General features: G+C 33.7%; 1 protein-coding gene across 2 annotated transcripts in view; it reads right to left on the bottom strand.

The window, feature by feature from the left end:
- The window catches only part of LOC113522777 (neurogenic locus Notch protein), a 177,339-nt gene that overhangs the window by 16,126 nt on the left and 140,756 nt on the right, over nt 1–20,457 (bottom strand). For both annotated transcript variants that reach the window (XM_052901833.1, XM_052901834.1), the window contains exons 9-20: nt 8,016–8,130; nt 6,962–7,083; nt 6,341–6,508; nt 5,569–5,707; nt 4,932–5,084; nt 4,731–4,837; nt 4,114–4,227; nt 3,726–3,882; nt 2,894–3,126; nt 1,621–1,766; nt 850–998; nt 185–334 (exon numbers count right to left, since the gene is read on the bottom strand). In XM_052901833.1, the coding sequence (XP_052757793.1) occupies nt 185–334; nt 850–998; nt 1,621–1,766; nt 2,894–3,126; nt 3,726–3,882; nt 4,114–4,227; nt 4,731–4,837; nt 4,932–5,084; nt 5,569–5,707; nt 6,341–6,508; nt 6,962–7,083; nt 8,016–8,130 (1,753 nt within the window). The remainder of the gene's footprint in view (nt 1–184; nt 335–849; nt 999–1,620; nt 1,767–2,893; nt 3,127–3,725; nt 3,883–4,113; nt 4,228–4,730; nt 4,838–4,931; nt 5,085–5,568; nt 5,708–6,340; nt 6,509–6,961; nt 7,084–8,015; nt 8,131–20,457) is intronic.

Raw genomic sequence — 20,457 nt, 5'->3', positions numbered from 1 at the left:
AAAATAATGCTTATTGATAAATACCGAACTTTAAATCTATTTGATACTTGAAAATGTTTAGTAGGAAAATTCCATATGGATCTGTCGTTTGAAAAAAAACATCAAAAATATAGGTTACAATTTCTATATAAGCGAATTCAAGGAAGTATCTAGTAACACATTAAATATAATCAAGAATACGTACCACTGGACAAAAGCATCACAGTGTTTCCCAGTATAGCCATATGGACAGTGGCATGTGTAGTATGTCACGTGATCGTGACAGGTGGCGCCGTTGGCACAGGGCGAGCTGTCGCACATGTTGATGCGGAATTGACAGTTGGAGCCAGTGTAGCTGAAAGAGAAAAACATACAGATAGAGTAAGACATAAAGAAGTAAATGTAGAAACTGCCGAATGTAATAAGAGAACCGTTATAGTAGCAGAAGATTAAAAAATAATAGAGTTTTCATTAAGGAAAGTGTAGATAGAGAAAGATATAAAAGAAACTATAGGACTAGAGTAATAACAAGAGAACACAATAGAATAGATTGTATGAACTATAATGATAAAAAAAGTATATACTAATTTATTTATAAAGCAAACTGTATAATGGTTTACGTGGTAGAAAACTTAAATTAGTAGAATTAAGATGTTTTTATTGGGTGGCAAATTAACTTATAGACTATCTAATTAAAAACAATAACTACAACTTGAGTAATAATATATGGTTCTATATTGTAACTCTAGATGTTCGTTGCCTGGTTATTTATATATGCTATAGCTTGAGTATAAAGCGATTAACGTGATTGTGTCATTTATTATACCGTAACACCATAGATTTAATTCAATAGACGTTGGTATATTTTACCCAGGGGGACAGGAGCAGTTGTACGAGTTGATCCCATCGATGCAGGTGCCGCCGTTCATGCAGCTCGAGTCGGTGCAGTCTTCGTCGTTTGTTTGGCAATTGATCCCGGAGAAACCGAGCGGGCACGTACACGTGTATGAGGCCACGTACTGTATGACCACATAATTATTGTTATTATTATTTATCTTAATGGCGAAAAAATTAAATCATAATTAGGAGAGAGAGAGAGAGAGAGAATAAGCTTTATTTGATAATATATATACTATGACAACCTTGGTAGTTATTATTATTATTATCGTTGTGTAAGTCCCGGCATAGAATAAGCCACCCCTTCAGTTTCCGTGGGTGACGTAAGAGGCAATTAGTTGCTTCTTACGTCACCCACGGAAAAGGAAGTATTCAACTATAAGTTTCCTTAGGGAAACTTATAGTTGAAGGATGGGTAGCAGCGTCCCTCTTAAAACATCACTAAAGACCTAATAAGACGGTTGCTAATCCATTTACTTGCTTAATAACTACGAGCTAAACTTCCCAAATTATGGGAGAGACCTATATTCAGGAATGGACAATTAATGGCTGATATTGAATAGTATCAACCTTGGTAGTGTAGTGGTTTAACATACTATCGTCTTCCAATGATATTCAAATATTTTTATTATAATAATAACAAAATTATATAATGCAATGCGAATAATAAATATCTAAAAATAATGTATGCTAAGTATTATGTAATGAAATTAAAAAAAATGTAAATGTATGTAAATATCAAACCTGGTTACAAGTGGCGCCGTTCATACATGGCCTGGATTGGCATTCGTCAATGTCCACTTCGCAGTGCTTGCCGGCAAACCCACTTGCGCACATGCAGTTGTAGTCGCCGATGCTGTCCAGACAAGTGGCGCCGTTCTGGCATGGGACTGTAAAATCAACTTTAATAAGCGCACTGCCCTCTAACATTACTTGTGGTAAAGTGGAAGACGAGATCTCGGACTCCTAGAAATAAACTGGTAGGCAATTCGATAGTATTATCAGTCGCCTGTGACTTCTTTCGGTGCTGCACTTATTTTAATTTTATGTTCATGATATGGCCTTAGGAGTGAAGAGGAGGCAACCAGGAAGGTAGCGAAATATAAAGACGTTAGACGCTATAGGCTTAAAAGACTTCATCCAATTTCATTTTCGAGTGAACAACATAGATAATATGTTCTCGGAACGTCAAATACACTAAGGCTAGCCCTGATAACTTTTTAAAAGACGTTAATGAAACGATAACCCCGCCTGCTCTATCAATATATGCTGGTGGGCTACATGTAAGGGATGTTAGGTATAAGCGAAACAGTTGATTCGTCGTAATGAATTCATCAAGAATTAATCAGGATAAATTTAATATTTTAATTCCAGGATATTTTAACCTGTACTTTCATGCTACTGTAATTTAGTTGAATTGTTTATATGTCATTGTTTATTTATATGTTTTTTGTGCAATAACGAGTTAAATAAATAAATAGTTTCCAAAAGGAACCACTTGAAGGTAGTCCTGATGAGTATATATATGTATTTAGCATTAAAGTCGCTGGACCCCATAACTAACAAGTCCTTCTCTCTGGCCATGAAGATTACACTAGTGCTAAGTTCAATCAGGATACTCAAAGTTCGTCATGCATCAATAAAATCAGAGACTGCAATTTCGAATAATAAAAACAAAAACTTTTCATTAACCCTAAAGTTTAGAAGCCCAAATATATAACACCCTCTACAACAGGGGTTCCCAAACTTATTTTGTCTACAGCCCACTTTGGGAATAAATTATTTTTTAGCGACCCCATTTTTTCACCTACTTAAAAACCACTATTACTTCAAATTAAATTAATCAATTATTGTGAGCTATATTAGGGGAGATTAAACATTAATTCTAAACGAGTCTCTATACAACGTCTCCATTTTTTTTTCTAGGTCTTTTACCGCCCTTTAGGCCTGCAGCGCCCACAAGGGGGCATTATCGCCCACTTTGGGAAAGTCTACTCTATAATAAAAGGTAACTCACATGAAGCGCAGTCATCGGTGTTAATAGCGCAGTCCTTGCCCTCGTAGCCGCGCGCGCACAGGCAAGCGTACGAGCCCTCAGTGTTAATGCAGGTGGCCTCGTTGTGGCACGGTGCCGTGACCAGGCATTCGTCCACGTCGCGCTCGCACAGCGCACCCGTCCAGCCCACCGGGCACTGGCACGTGAACTCTGCGTACGACGCCTCCGCCACGCAGCGGCCGCCGTGTCGACACCTGTGTGATTATGAAATTGTGACTACCAAAAAGAGAGTAAAATGAAGAACTACCCTTATATCTAGAGTAAGTTTACTATTGTAATCTTTTGAAGGAAACAATAAAATATCTATCTATCTATTCTTCCAAGAGAAAGTACAAACGTATCTATTAATAGATGCATTATCACTAACGAATCGATGAGATAGAACAAAATAGTGATGTACGCTGTCTTGTTCTTTCTCATATGATTGTTGACCGTAGCTATTCTATCGATAGATTCGTTTATATCTCATCTAAGGAGGCTGAATAAGATGGCCACATGCATATATAAAAACAATAACAAAAGCGAATTCATAGTGGAGTCTTCTAACAATGAAATATTTGCAAAACATGATAATTTTTCCTCTGATTGTATACTTTAATTTTATATTGAATAAGTACCTATCACAGTATTGTAAACATGAAGGCTCTTAGTTTATAGGTGAGATTATAATTTTACAATTTAATAATATTAGAATAACAAACCATACATTATATCTATTTGCGCTTACTGCAGAATTAAATCAGAAAGAGTATCTTATTTGAAAACTTTAACTTTTAAAAATAGTGATACTAACTGGTTAGGCGTGCAGGGATCGAGTGTGTTCTCGCAGTTGCGGCCGGAGTGTGGCGGTGCGCAGACGCAGCGGTAACCGTTGACAAGGTCGATGCAGGAGCCGCCGTGCAGGCACGGGTTGCCAGCGCAATCGTCGATATTAGTCTCGCAGTTTACACCTTAAACATTGTACATGGAATTTAAAAATTTGTAATTTTATTAACTTTGTTAGATAGAATAAAAAAAAGTGTAGAAAAATTGTATGTAATGGTAAAAAATCCTTAAGGGAAAGAAATACAAAGAATATTTTGTATTCATTGCGAATATATCTCAAAAGACATAACATGAAAATGTAAATACATAGTTCATTAATTTAAAAGAAACATAAGGACAAATAATTGATTACTTACCGGTAAAACCTAGTATGCAGTCGCACTTGTAAGCGTTGAGTCTATCATGGCAGGTACCCCCGTGTTGGCATGGATTTGAACTGCACTCATCGATATCGCGCTCACAACGTTGTCCTAAAATGCGCAAAAGCAATATTTATAATGGTAAGACACAAACATAGCTTTGTAGAAGGAACCATAATTAAACTAATAAAAACGTCTTTACTGAACCACAATTACATTAAATTAATAATAAAAAAGATTTTTTTTATACAACTTAGAATGGCAAACAAGCTGACGGCTTACCTGGTGGAAAGTGGTAACCGTCGCCTATAGACATGAGCAGTACCATGGACGTAACAGAGTATACTGTCTCGCCCATGATACCCCTCATGCGTTGCCATTCCTGAGGACTCAGATGTTATTCCTCTGTACCTTGTAAATTCACACCATATCCCACCCTTCAAACTGAAACACAGCTATGCAAACACAACTGCTTTACGATAGAAACACGAATAGGACAGAGTACCCAAGCAATCGACTTTTGTACAAAGTCTCCCTCTGGTAAAATGCATCCCTCTCTATCATATTTTTATATTTAAAAAAATTAATGATTATAAAAATAAATGTTTAATTACCTCCATAACCAGGTAAACAGTGACAAATAAACTGATTGACACCATCCTCGCAGCTCCCACCATTTGTGCATGGATTTGAAGCACATTCATTAACATCAGACAAACATCTGGAAATAAAAAGATAGAAATTTTATTGCACATTATTAAAACGATCATTTAACATATAATACAAACATATATAATATTAAATGATACACATACCGAGCATCATAGTATCCCCTTGGACATTCGCATTGGAATCCATTGATCCTGTCGATGCATTTCCCGCCATTGGCGCACGGGTTTGGTAAGCATTCGTTGATGTTAGTCTCACAGTGTTGGCCAGTGAAACCGGGTATACACTCGCATGTGTACCTGAATGTGATGGAACATGAATATTGGTCCAAGTTGAATTCCTTGGGATACCCCAAATCATATTATTGGGCCTAATAGTGATCCTTGTAGTACACCAATCTATTTTACTACATTGCAAGCATTGTTTACTTAAAATTAATATTCTTACAAATCTATCTACTTTAATTAATATATATATATAGTAAAGAGTTTTAATTACAACAACTGTAATAAAAAATATTTATAAAATATATAAAATATTATATATAAAAACGACTGCTATGATTCAATCAGTTCATAATAAAGTCAATAGAAAACTTGCACAATGAAACTTACTTAAAATAATTGCTGCATGTAAACAAAGAAAAAAAAAACATATAGTACTTCAATAACAAACAGGGAAAGAGAATTAATTAATTAGATAAAACACTGAATTTGACGATTACTACAATAACAGTAGTCATTAAATTCAAAGTTAGTTTAGAAATATGCAAAGAAAACGAACCTGTTAATGCCATCTATGCAAGTAGCACCATTCCTACATGGGTTCGAATAACATTCGTTGACATTGATCTCGCAGTTGCGGCCCGAGGTTCCCGGCTTGCAGCGACATTGGTAGCCATCTATCAAATCTTCACAATGTCCTGTAGAACACAATAATACAATATTCATGATATTTAGAATAAATTAAATTTTCTAATCTATACTTATAAAATCGTTTATCCTGACTGTCTATCTACGCATTGCCAAAATTACTAGGTTTAGAAAGCTAAAACTTGGAATAAGATAGATATATTTTCGAACATAAGTTAAGCTAAGAAAGGAATTTCGAAAATTGCAACTTAAGTTGAAAGACGACTCCTCGCGTACATAACCACAGGTAACAACTATTTTTTTAATTATATTTGTAATTCAATTACTAGAGTTTATATACTCCCAAATTGTTTCGGTTTTTTTTTTATTTTTACTTCTACTTAATAATTTTTAGAAATTTAAAAGAACAATGACACTTTTTACATTGACCCTTGTCAATATAAAAAGTATACTGCCATGAAAGGACCTTCCCTTTCGTGAAAGTATACAGAGGTCATGACTTTATTTAAATACATGCAAATCAGCATAACAATTTTGTTAAGCCATCGATCATAGAATATAAATTAGAGACTTCAAAGCTAGATATTATGTTAGTAACAAACCACAAAGTACCTAATAATAAATGAACTTTTACAAAATGATGTTATTAATCTAATAAGAGCATAAAATACTGTATTAAATACCTCCAAACTGGCAAGGATTGGACTCGCACTCGTTGATCTGAGTCTGGCAAACCCGGCCAGTGTACCCGGGGTGACAGTTGCAGGTGAAGCTGTTGTCACCATCAATGCATTCGCCTCGGTGGCACGGTGCCGAGAGACAATCGTTGATGTTCGTTTCGCACGACATTCCTGTATTAACAGTTTTGTTTTGGATGAATTATCTTAAAGTCCTAGATATTTTATTAACGGTAATATAAAAGTGAATATCAAAACTAAGAATTAAGAAAAAAATATCTTTTCTAAATCAGTATTAAACATTGTTTAATTTTTACAGTAACAATATTAATTTTTTGAAGGAAGTAAAAATAACTTTTTTGTTTATATTTATCATTGATATTTTAATGTGAGTATTGTTGGGATTCATCATAATCCAACTCTCAGCGAAGACCATAATGAAAATCTGTTTCCTGCAAAGCTCTTTGCTTATATAAAATCATCAATAATGACTGCTTTTTGAAAATTAATAGGACCTACTAGTAGAAAGGTTAATGTTAAAATCCCTAGAGATAAAAGTAGTTGTTCTTTATAGTTTTAAACTAAATTCTCATTGGATTTTCATAAGGATGGTTCACTCGTACTTACCAGTGTAACCAGGAGGGCACTCGCAAGTGTAGCCAGCGATGGAGTCATGGCAGGTTCCTCCGTTCCGACACGGGCTCGATGCGCAATCGTCGATGTTCACTTGGCATCGGGCGCCGGTAAAACTGCGAACAATATTTTATTATTATTGTGGAAATGGCAGTGAATATACAGGGTACAGAGAAATAACACCTGAGTCCTCAGAAATCAACGTATGGGGGGTATTACGGGCAGTATACTCTGTTATGTCCATGATACTGCTCATGTCCTTAGGCGACGATTACCACTTTCCAGCCGTTGGGCCATTAGCTTGTTTGCCATTCTAAGTTGCATAAAAAAAATAACTCCAACAAATATTTCAAGCAGTGTAACAAAAATATAAATGTGTTTATATAATTTTTTATACATTCTTGTTCAAATAAAAAAAAATTGTTGCAGATAAAAAAAATTAAAAAGTACACAAAACGAATTTGGAGTGATTTCTTCCAGTCAACCTTAAGAATCAGAAAGGAGAAATTGCCGAGTGTGTTGTTGTAAGTCTTTTAATTTGAGCTTAGTATAGATAGTGTAGACGCCGTAGACTTTTAAACATAGAATATCTCAATAATAGAACATCATAGAACATATAAGACTCCCGTGTCATGTCATCAATCTTTGTTCACGCTAATTTCGGAAACTGCTTAACCGACTTTAATGAAATATTATAAATGTATATTGTTCGCTCCAATTTCAAAAGTAGGATCACAGTAAGATATTTTTATCCTGATGAAAAATAATCAAATTGTCTTCCACAATCTGTAAGTATCCTTTCAAATAAAAAGGTAATTTTCCAAATGGATTTACAGCTGACCGAGTTATGGGAACCTCCATTTTTTTTTTAATTGATCGACAATGAATCCAGTAGGTGACAGTATGGTGAAAAACAATGTCTTCGGATCAAAAAATTTTAATATAAATTGAACTAGATGCCGCAACTGCATAATACTATGTTTGGCTCTAAATTAGACTCAATAGTATTGACTCCGATTATATTTTTTAATATAATGTGAGTACATACCCGATGACACATGTGCACCTGAAAGCGTTGATCATGTCATGGCAAACCCCACCGTTGAGGCACGGGTCGTTGGCACACTCGTCTATTTCAACTTCACATTGGATACCCGTAAAGCCTGGAAGAAAAAGATAAAATATAAGATAAAATAATTTATACTAGGCCCGTCCCAGCTTCGCACGGGTGGATATTTTTACATTTTAAAAAGTGGCCATTACGGCTGCACACGCGACGGAAACTTAAAAATGGAGTAACTTCTCCCGTTTTCCCAACATTTCCCTTCACTGCTCTGCTCCTATTGATTGTAGCGTGATGAAAAGTATACTATAACCTGCCCAAGAGTATGAAGAATAATTGTACCAAGTTTCATTAAAATCCGTCGAGTAGTTTTTGTTTCTATAACGAACATACAGACAGACAGACAAAAATTTTACTGATTGGATTTTTGGCATCAGTATCGATCACTAATCACCCCCTGATAGTTATTTTGGAAATATATTTCATATACAGAATTGACCTCTCTACAGATTTATTATAAGTAGATATTTTAAATTGGATGAGCCGCTGTAAGCAATACCTCCGACGGTCATACATCTGTCAAGCTATGTAGTTAGTAATATTTTTTATATTATTTTGATGGCAAGCAAGCATACGACCCGTCTGTTGGTAAACAAGATTAGCATAGCCTATGGACGTCTGTAATACTAAGGGTGTATCTTAATACGCCATAAAATATCAGATCATGGTTATATATAACTTACATTTATCCTTTAGAAATATTATGGTATTTATAGAAAGTTGGTCAAATATTTAAAAATATAAGATAAATGTAATGATATTGACCGCTTCGCATGCATTTCTCAGAATTATTTAATCTTTGAAAATTAATAAACTTTGAACATTTTGTTACGACTCTAGTGCAGTGGTTGGCAACCTTTTGAGTCAAAAAAATAATTTACATAATTTCAAGTTTATAAGGAGCCACAAAAAGTTTTCTTGCCAACAATAAATAGTAATATAAAATACTTGCATAAATAAAATTTTGTGCCTAACCTTCGTTAATCGATTCAGAACGATTTTTATTTTATTTTTTTTTTTTTTTTATAAAATAATTAATATTTGCGTATGAAACTAAAGAGCCGCAGCTTCACATCCAATGTGCCGTATGTGGTTCAGGAGCCGCAGGTTGCCGACCCCTGCTCTAATGGAAACAGTCTGTAATAGGTAGATGTAAGTAATACTAATAAAAAAAATAAACTTAGAGTTGTGTTATTGTTAATACCTAATTAACACTTATGTTCCATTTTTAATTTCTTATATTCCATTTTTTTTTTATTAGTAATAGGTATTTTTATCTTTGGAAAACTATTGCAATCATTATAACGGATGTTATTGGAATGCTAAACGCAGTAATTGCAACTCCTAACTGCCCATGTCATAATCGTTCCACTTCGATTCCAATTCAAATTGGACCTTATTTCTTAATCATTACCATACTAAATCCTCTATCTTATAAATTAACACAAATTTGCTCTCGACGATTATGTCTTCAATGTGCGTTAAAAATGAAACTAATTGGATGGATTTAAAGATTTAAATTGTGTGTACTTTGTTCGGGACATGCCTCAGGCGGGATATTCTAGCTCAGACCATGTCCAACTGTGTCCTTTTAAGACACGAATGTGACTAAACGTTTTATATACACTTTAAGCCAATGCACGAAAGATGATTTTTGTTCGCCAAGCTCAGATTCAATGTTACATACTTCAGAAATCACTATCCCGCCAAATGCGGATTGTTGTTCGATTTTCAAACAGGACTACAAATAAAAAGTTCATTTTATATCGTATTATATTGTTTACAAGGTTCAAAATAGAATAAAACGTGACAATAATGTAGATCCTTAAGCAGAAGTCTCTAACCTTTTAAGGTTTTAACAAGTAAAATTGGTATAAATAAACACTTTAATGGTTTCCCACAGTTTTTATCGCAATTAAAATGTACAGCAGTTAAATAAATTAGAAACAAATTCGTTAATTAAAAGCACAATATTACAAAATGTTTTACGCGGAATACATTGATAAGATTGCTGTCGAAGCACATAATATCGTTGGATTCATTATGAGAACTGGTAACCCTACAAGGATATCGATGCCATAAAATTATAGATTATACTTAGATTATATAGACAGAGCTTTGAATATCAAAAAAGAGTCAAAATTTAGTCAAGTAATTTGACGTTTGGCATACTAAATTTGATACTTTCGTTTCAAAACAAAACTAAACGCGCTTTTTTTTCAGTGTTGCAAGTAATTGAAGTAAACTTTTTGCAGATTTGCTGGACTTTTAAATTTGAATTAAGAACCATTGTTTTTTGATATAAATACTACGCACGAGTACGTCTCAGAGAGCAATTATTCGTCAAATTGACGTTGATTTTCTGTCACTCGCCCTAAAATGACCAAACTGTCTTTTTTTGAGTCGCAAACGTCACCCACCCGCCTGCCAAGCCTATCAACTACTGTTAAAACCTTCCTTATGGGAGAGGCCTATATTCAGCAAAGAACGGTTAACCGCTGTTACGATGACGATGTTACAATGAGCTGATTGACCTGACTTCCCCTATCAAGGGAGAGAGGGATTGTCAGTAATGGGTACTTTAAACCCCCTTGTTAGGGGGAAAGGGATTGTTAACAATGGAGTTTGACAGCCCCATTGCTAACAAATTGCCCTATTAGGTCGACCTCCACGTGGGTCCCCCTGGAAACAATCATGATTGAATTATTCAATTATCAAAAAACAGAGGGCGCTGCTCTCACGTAAACAATACTGTCCTATGTTAAAATATATTAAAAATATTTTCTCCTATTAATCCATAAAAAAAACTACTAAAAACAAAAGTTAAAAGTGTAGACTACATGTGACAGTGTTAGCAGCGATTAATAACACAAGAATTTTGCAAAATTAACGAAATTTATAAATGCCAGTGACAGCGTACGTAAACAGAAGTTTATAGTGTATATTTAGTGAAAAATCAAAACAATACCAGAACTAACTCATCGATGGTTACAGTGCATAAAAGTTGTGAAGTTATTTGTGTTGTGTTTTTCGAGATAAAGTTCTTCGATGATAAAAGTAATTCGATAAGTTATACCTTTTAAAACTACCCACATTAAAAAAAAAAAGAAGACGTATTATTTCACAGCGATACCTAGATTATATAGTGCAATTAAACAATCAAATTACGTAAGTTGAATCAATTACTTACATAATCGAAACGGTGCCAACTATTAACCATAAGATGACGCTTCAATGTGCAGGATGTTTTCAAAAAATCAAAACCAAAGAATATCTTACATGTATTTTATGCAAAAAGAATTATGACCTCGAATGTTCCAATGTTTCTATTCAAAGATTCCTAAATACAATGACTAAGGAACACAAGGCATCTTGGAGTTGTCAAATATGCCGTTGTCAAAAGCCAAAAACAGACAACACAAATACTCCTATTCGATCATTGCATTCCAACGTATCCTTGAAGGAAACCTCTGAGTTTGGTGAGGATTTCGTCACAACAAGGAAGAAATGTAATCGTATAAATGTATCATCATGCTCGGATGTGGATCTTAGTATATTAGGAGATACACTGGAAGCTGAAAATATTCAAAAACAAAGTAACTTAGCATCATACCATACGAAAAATCCAGCCGAATCTACCAATCTTACAGTGAATTCGACAGACTTGAGTGTACTTCTGGATACGAAGTTAGAAAAAATAAAACAATCTTTATTGAGTGATATAAGGTCAACAATAATCTCAGTAACTACCTGTGAAAAATTGAAATTAGAGTTAACAAAAACTACAAGTATTTTATCAAGCGAACAGGATAGCCTCAAAAAAGATATTAATAAAATGAACAAAACGATAATTAAACTGGAAGCAGAAAATACAAAACTTTGTAAACAACTACAAGAAATACAGGAACAAATTGCAAAGTGTAATTTAAATTTCTCGCAATCTGAAAGTAATATAACCGATATAAAAAAGAAAGTAGTCCTTTATGGTCTTAGTGAACAAGAATGGGAAAACTATAATGAATTATTTGACCGAATTGTATATATATTTCACGAAATATTGAATATAAATGTAACTACCTATATTGAAGACATAAAGAGAATCGGAAGAAAAAACCATGCAAGACCAGTAGTAATCGAATTGTTAAGTAAAAATATAACCAAACATATACTTCAAAATAGACGTCTTTTCAAGCACACTGGTCTGTCTATATCTGAATTTTTAGATGACGAGATGCTACAAAATAGGAAAAAATATATAGAAATCCTTATTGATGCTCGACGTAATGGTCATCGAGCAAATATTATAAATAATAAGCTAATAATCGATGGTAGAGAATATAATACACTTAATACACTTAATACTAGTTCAATTGACCTAAAACAAAAAAATAATCAGAAATTAAACAATGAAGCAACCGCCAGACTCTCCTTATCTGCAAGTAATCCTGAAACATCTTCTATGCAAAAAACATTTCGAAAATAAATTCAATATATTATACCAAAATATAAGAAGCATAAAAAATAAAAAACATTTACTGGAAGCCGCAATCGAGGAAGATGGAAATTTACAAGCTCTCTGCCTATCAGAAACTTGGATCACGGAAAGAAAATTGGACTTACTACATATGGATGGTTTTAAGTTGGTTTCAACATACTGTCGGAGTAACCAAGAAGGAGGAGGAGTATGTATCTTACTGAAAGAAGATATAGAGTGTAAGGAGCTTAAGGATGTTGTGGATTTGTCTATTGAGTCAATTATTGAGTTAAGTGGAATAGAGATACCTAAAATGAACTTAATATTAATTAATTTATATTGGCCAAATAAAAACAGAATGCCAGAGATATTCTATAAATCACTGGAAGATCTCTTACAGTTGTTACAAATAAAATATAATAAAAGGAATGTAGTTATAGGAGGAGATTTCAATATAAATATTTTAGAATCATCTTCATCTAATTATCTATTAGATCTTATGAGGTGTTCGGACTTCCATCAATATGTGAATGAGCCTACCAGAATAACGAACAAAAGTTCTACATGTATAGACCTCATTTTTGCAAATTTCCATAAAAGTAATTTCCAGTTAAAAATTCATGAATATGGTTTCTCAGATCATAAAGGTATATTAATGACTATACCGACAGATAAAAATAAAATAAAAAAATGTTGGTACTTAGATAAAAGGATATTCAATGAAAAAAATATACAAAAATTTAAATTTGAACTAAGTAATGTTAAATGGAACAAAATAATCGATATAAATAAAAATATACATCAAAATTATAGTATATTTATAGAAACATTACAGGAAATATTAAATAAATGTATACCTAAAATTACAATAGCAATTAAAAATAAGAAAAATAAATCTTGGTTAACGAAAGGAATAAAAACATCATGTAAAAATAAACGTTTGTTAAAAAAATTTATTTGTAAAATTGATAGTCCTATTTTAAATCAAAATTACAAACAATATGAAAAAATTTTGAAAAAATCAGTTAAATTATCAAAAAAGTTTCAAAATATTCAAAGAATAAAGAAATCTGAAAATAAAATTAAAACAATGTGGTCTATAGTTAGGGAAAATACAAATAAAAGTATTCGAAATATTAAAAAAAATATAAAATTAAAAATTGAAAATAATATCACAGACAATCCCACAAAAATAGCAAACTCATTTAATCAGTTTTTTGCTTCTATTGGAAATGATAATGTAAACCAAAGTCAGCCATTACAATTAAATAAATGTATGAGTAGCACCATCGAAAACTCTATGTATCTCAAACCGGTGGACTTAAAAGAAATTCAAACTATTATAAAAAAACTAAAAAATAAGCGTAGCTATGGCTACGATGAGTTTCCACCTGTCTTAATTAAAAAATGTGCTGAAGAATTGACGCCTATTTTAACCTTACTTATTAACCAGTCATTTACAGAAGGTATAGTCCCAGACCCTCTGAAAATCTCCCTAATCAAACCAATTTATAAAAAAGGTTAGATTAGAAAAAATTAGATATAAATAATTATCGTCCCATTTCTTTGTTACCAACGTTTTCAAAAATATTTGAAACTGCAATGTGTGACCGTCTATATTCATTTTGCGAAAAATACAATATCTTCAGCGAGCATCAGTATGGTTTTAGGAAAAATCGGTCAACTTCATTAGCAGTCTTCAAGTATATTAACGAAATAATTAATATCATAAACAACAAAGAATATGCCGTAGGCATTTTGCTCGATATGAGTAAGGCTTATGACTGCGTCCAATACAAAACGTTATTGAAAAAATTATACAACATAGGAGTAAGAGGTCCCGCTTATAAATGGTTTACCTCTTATCTCACAAATCGATCCCAATATGTACAAATAGACCATGTAAATAATCAAACTGGAAAAATAAAAACAGTAAGATCTCAACATTCAAAATTAATAAATTCAATACCTCAAGGAAGCGTCCTCGGATGTATATTATTTTTAATATTCATAAATGATTTGCCTGAAGTGATGGACAGCCCCTGCACATTGTTTGCAGATGACGTTTCTGTTGTTGTTTTCTGTAAAAATAACCTAAACCTACAAAGTACACTGGATGGTAGTATGTTAAAAATAGTGAGCTGGTTACACTCACATAATTTAAAAGTAAATTTTAATAAAACTAAATTAATGGTTTTCAGTCCATTCCAAAAGAACCCGCTGCAAATTAACTACTCTTTCAATAATATTAAAATAGATTGCGTAGAGAAATATTCACTATTAGGTGTAAATGTAGATTCGAATATTAATTGGAAAGCGCATGTGCAGAGTGTGGCTACCAAGCTGTCTAGATTCACTTATGCACTACACCAACTAAAGATATCTTCTGATACCAAGACAGCCATGTGCGCCTATTATGCATATGCCCACTCTTTGCTCCAGTACGGCATATTGATGTGGGGTAATAGTACAAACGTGATTGATCTTTTTAAATTGCAAAAACGATGTCTCAGAATAATTGCTAACATAGATAACAGGGAAACTTGCAAACCATACTTTATTAAATATAAAATTTTAACTTTACCGTCAATGTACATATTAGAAGCGTGTCATTTTGTTAAATGTAATATGCACCTATTTCCACAATATACCCGCCCTCAGGCATTGCGACCGCAATGTAGATTAGCAAGACCATTCTCGAAGCTACAGTTATTCCATTCTGGCCCTTACGCAATGTCAATAAAAATTTACAATAAAATACCAATTAACTTAAAAGGTGAGGATGATTCTAAAAAGTTTAAAATAGCTCTAAAAAAATATTTAATCGCAAAGAGTTATTATGCGCTACAGGAATTTTTCAAGGAAAAAAGTTAGTTGTGTTTGTGCTTGTTTGTTTTAATTTAATGATGATTTTTTTTTATTTTTTATACTAATCGACGATACATATATATAATGTAAAAATTTAATCATGTAGTTTATATAAGATTTATTAATGTGATTGCTGTGCCCTTTCAGGGTTCATGTTTGATGCTATACTTTTAGTAAATTAAGACCAATTTTGTTACAACATGTAATAGCAATAAATAAATGAATAAATGAATAAATGAATTGTTAGATTCGTCACGGTGGGCTAACTGACCTGCTTCATCCTCTCCTATCATCCCTCACTGGTGCCCCGCCGGTGTATACCGTTAGCGCGAGTGGGGTTCCCATTCCATTATCACCCATAAAAAAACCCCTTGCTAGCAATATGAGGTCAAGTCGACCTCCACACGGTTCTCCCTGGAAACTATCGTGTTCAATGGTAAGTGAATTCATCACGATGGGCTAACTGACCTACCTTTTCATTTTCACTTATCAACCCTCACTAGTGCCCCGCCAGTGTATATCGATAGCGCAGACGGGGTCACCATTCCGTTATCATCCACTAGACTCCACCTATCAGACCAGATGCAAAGAATTTTTATCGGACGATGGCAGCGCCCCTCATCGAGGTTACTGGTGACCCGAGAGCTGATAGCTACTTTGCGCAAAAGATAAGTTTAGTAAACCAAAGAGGTAATACTGTCAGTATCTCGGGTACGCTGCTTCATATAAATATATAGTCCCCAAGTAGTTTATAATTATTTATAATTAGTAATATTATTTAAGAAATTGTATCTTAATTTTAATTTATTGATGTACTGTAATTGTAAATATACAAAAAAAATATCTCATAAAAAATTTAAAGTACATAATACACAATTTCTATATCGGTACATAACATTGGAGCTAAAATTAAGTAGGTACATATATAACATGCCGCATCCAGCAAAAACGTGTGAACATATAGACAAAATAAGCAATGTTGTATATTAAATTAACTATTCCAAGAAATAAATGTTAGTATGCAACATATTTCTGTAACAGAACATGGCCTATTGAACGTTTATTGTACTAAAATGGTAGGTGGAGGGGGGACGCCACGCCCTCGTGCGCTCGCGCATGCGGCGTGTCGCGGTCCAATGAATTTAACATGTCATAAGCACATAGCGATTTAATAGTTATTGTAGAATCGACTTCCTTGTTCTTTATACCTACTTTTATTGTTTTAAAATGTTCCATTAAATAACTACATTCTTAATTTCTAATTATTTTTAATTAACCTTAAAAATTTATGGTATACGATGTCTTTGTCAATTACGGACGATTTCGACGATTTGTTTTTGTTCACACACAGAGAATTTTATCTTTTTTGAAAAAATTGTGTGCTTTTAATACACAAATATTTCAAAAGTCAGATTGTTAAATTTTAGAACTATATTAAATTATTCTTAATTCTGCAACCATAAATTTCATCATTTTCATCACTTAGATATCATGTATAATTTTTTGTATACATTTAACGTTTTTTATATCTGGCCTTGCAACTTGTCATAATATATTACGTCTATATTATTAATGTTCAAAACGAAAAGTGTCTTTACATAAACGAGATCAACATCATCATATCCTCCTCCTTGGGGGGTTTGCCAGTAGTTGCCACGCTTGGCAAGTACATTGGCAAGTCAGTATTTAAAGATGTTTTTAGAAGGATACTGCTGCCCATCTTTCGCCCTCCTTTAGTCGCTCTTACGACACGCACGGGAAAGGAAGGGATAGCCTATACTATGCCAGAACGACACGACTAAACAAGAGATAATTGTTACTATTTTTATCAAACACTGACCCAATGTTTAAAATACCACAATCGATCACATAATAATTGAGGATGCATTGCTTCATCTAGAGATGAATGACTTGAGAGCTCTTTCATCATCATTATCATATTAGCCCTTAGATATTTACTGTTGAGCATAGACCAGCCCCATAGACTGGCATGAGGAACGGTCCTGAGCCACCTGCATTCACCGACTCCTTGCAACGCAGTATTCTTCAGACTGTACTATTATTACTCATTCGTACAGTCAGACCAAATTTATTAAAATACCGCTTCGCATTTATCAAATTATCAACGTGAAAGTCTTTCCCACATTCCAGACCGACTCGAGCACAATCCAGTCACGACATATCTTATCGCTAGCGCCTGTAACTTGCACAGTTAAGGAGACCGTCACGATTTCGGATCACAACCCGCAATGGGAATGACCAGCGCATGTTAATACCGCCTTTATGTGCATATTTTAATGTTTAATACGCGTTTAGATAACACGACCAGGTGGGTTAGTTATTTGAGAATGAAATCATATAACATTTGTAGTGACTGTCACTTGACAAGCAACAACTAAATTTCTATACGTTCAATCGACTTGAAAAAGAAGCAGGTTAGAGAACCTTTTGATTGTATTTTTTATGTTTATTACCTCATAATTCCGTCAGTTGTAAACCGATTTAGTAACTCCTATTTTCATTTGAAAGAATGTACTTACAGACTGGTCCCTTGGAAGTTTTAAAAAAATGGTTTTATCACAATTGAAGTCGGTTTTCTTTGTGGAACTCATCAAGAGGGAGACTTTGTACAAAAGTCGTTTGCTTGGGTACCTCTGTCCCATTCGTTTTTCAACCGTAAAGCAATTGTGTTTGCATGGCTGTGTTTCGGTTTGAAGGGTGGGATATGGCGTGAAATAACAGGGTACTGAGGAATAACACCTGAGTCCTCAGGAATGGCAACGCATGGGGGTATCATGGGCGAAACAGTATACTCTGTTATGTCCATGGTACTGTTCATGTCTATAGGCGACGGTTACCACTTTCCATCAGGTGGGCCGTCAGCTTGTTTGCCATTCTAAGTTGTATAAAAAAAATCATCATATCAGCCATTAACTGTCCACTATTGAATATAGGATACCCCCATAGGGGGTTTTGTCAGTAGTTACCACGCTTATTGCTTATACGACCTTTTATACCACCTTTTGTGAAGTCCATGACGTTTTTCTGGTATATAGTCAACGGTAACTATTTAGTTCGATTCTAGCAGCATAAAAAGAAATAAAATTTAACTGCATAGCGTGATTGTTTAACACTTGCTATTAAGAAAAACAGTTACATTTATTCATACAGGTGGTTATCTGCCCACCTAACTGTTTAGTATCCAAATACTATAATTATTATATCTTAAATTGGATCAACAAAGAATCTGAATCTACAACCAGTTATTAGGGAATGATACATTTTAGAAACGCCACTGTTGTGTCTTTAATAATATATCTTAACCAGAGAACAGCACTGTTATTAATACATCAAGTTGTTATTGTTAGTATCAATTATTCTATGTATTTGAAGTAACAAGAACAATTTTATACATCTAATTAATCATACTGTTTATATTTTCCTTTATTTATACACTAATTATATATATATATATATATATATATATATATATATATATATATATATATATATATATATATATATATATATATATATAACGCCACCTAATCCCAAACAAAGGGGGAAGAAGGTATTGTTAGTAATGGGGATTTATAACAATATACCCTGTCAGGTCGACCTTCTCGTATTTCCCCCTGGAAACCATCGTGTTTAATTTATTGTTAAATTCATTACGGTGGGTTAACTGGCCTGCTTCATCCTCACCTATCATCCCTCACTAGTGGCCTGCTTGGGGGAAAGGGATTGTTAGTAATGGGGTCAAATAGCCCCATTACGAGCAATATACCCTGTCAGGTCGACCTCCACGTGGTTCCCCCTGGAAACTATCGTGACTATCATCGTTCTAGTAGAATTCGTCAGGATGGGCTAACTGACCTACTTTCATCCTCATCTGTCATCCCTCACTGGTGCTCCGTCAGTGTATATAGATAGCGTAGACAGGGTTACCATACCATTGTCACCCATTAAAATAAAAAACTAGTGCCGAGCCAGTGTATAACGATAGCGCAAGCGGGGTTACCATTTCATTATCATCCATTAAAAAAAATCCCAAACTAAGCAACGCTTATACGATAAGTACAATATAACTGAAATATATAATTTAATACATACATATTATATATAGAAAATACCCAAATTAATACAATCATACAAACGATAAATTGTATTGTGCGGGTACCGAATCCACGACCATCAGAAGATTAGTTGGTGTATTAAACCACCTAGATCACGTAATTACGAGTACAATTGGAATCTTGATTGTATTTAATCGTTAGCAAATATAATAAAATTGTAACTGGATGGTGTCTGTACATGGTAATTATATAAAAAAAAAAGGATGTAAGAAATTTCGATAGGAGCAATAAAAGACAATACAATCATTTTTAGGAATTTTGTCTGTCTATCTAACTGTCTAACCATCTGTTTATTTGTTCAAGCATTACGCAAAAACTACTACACCAAATTGAATGTGATTTTCACTGTTGTATTCCTGAAAGTATAACTTAAAAACTGGTCTACATTTTATCTCGATAAGACATATAGAAATAAGTCTATTTCCTATTTCAGAAAACCACGCGTGTGATAAGTTAGTTATATAATAAAGTTCTTAGCATATTACACAGAGCTGGCAACACTGTAGCAGTATTTTTTTGCGTCGGAAACATTCTACTTGAACGGTTATTACAAAAAGCACGAGTGCAAAGTCCTAGGGGACATGTTTATGTTATAAAAAAATTGTAATGTCGTCATGGCCGGCTCCCTCATGCCCTTATTCGTCTACTAGCCAGACAGGTCTGGCGTTCACTCATGCATAGAGTAGTGATGGGACGAATCGACCTCAGTCGAGTAAATCATCGATTAATTTTCATAACAAACCATTATAACCTATGTCTATGGAAATTTAAAATAAAGTAAAGAAAAAAAATTACACGAAACAGGAACTTCATTAATATGACGTGAGGACCGAAGTAATTAAAGTCCTTAAAAACTAATTGCTGAACTTTCTTTTTAGCATTTTTTTTT

Source organism: Galleria mellonella, unplaced genomic scaffold (genome assembly GCF_026898425.1).
Source record: "Galleria mellonella isolate WM207_F2 unplaced genomic scaffold, CSIRO_AGI_GalMel_v1 utg803, whole genome shotgun sequence".
Classification (NCBI taxonomy): Eukaryota; Metazoa; Arthropoda; class Insecta; order Lepidoptera; family Pyralidae; genus Galleria; species Galleria mellonella.
The sequence above is the reverse complement of the archived record's forward strand: the minus strand, read 5'-3'. Positions and strand labels throughout refer to the sequence as shown.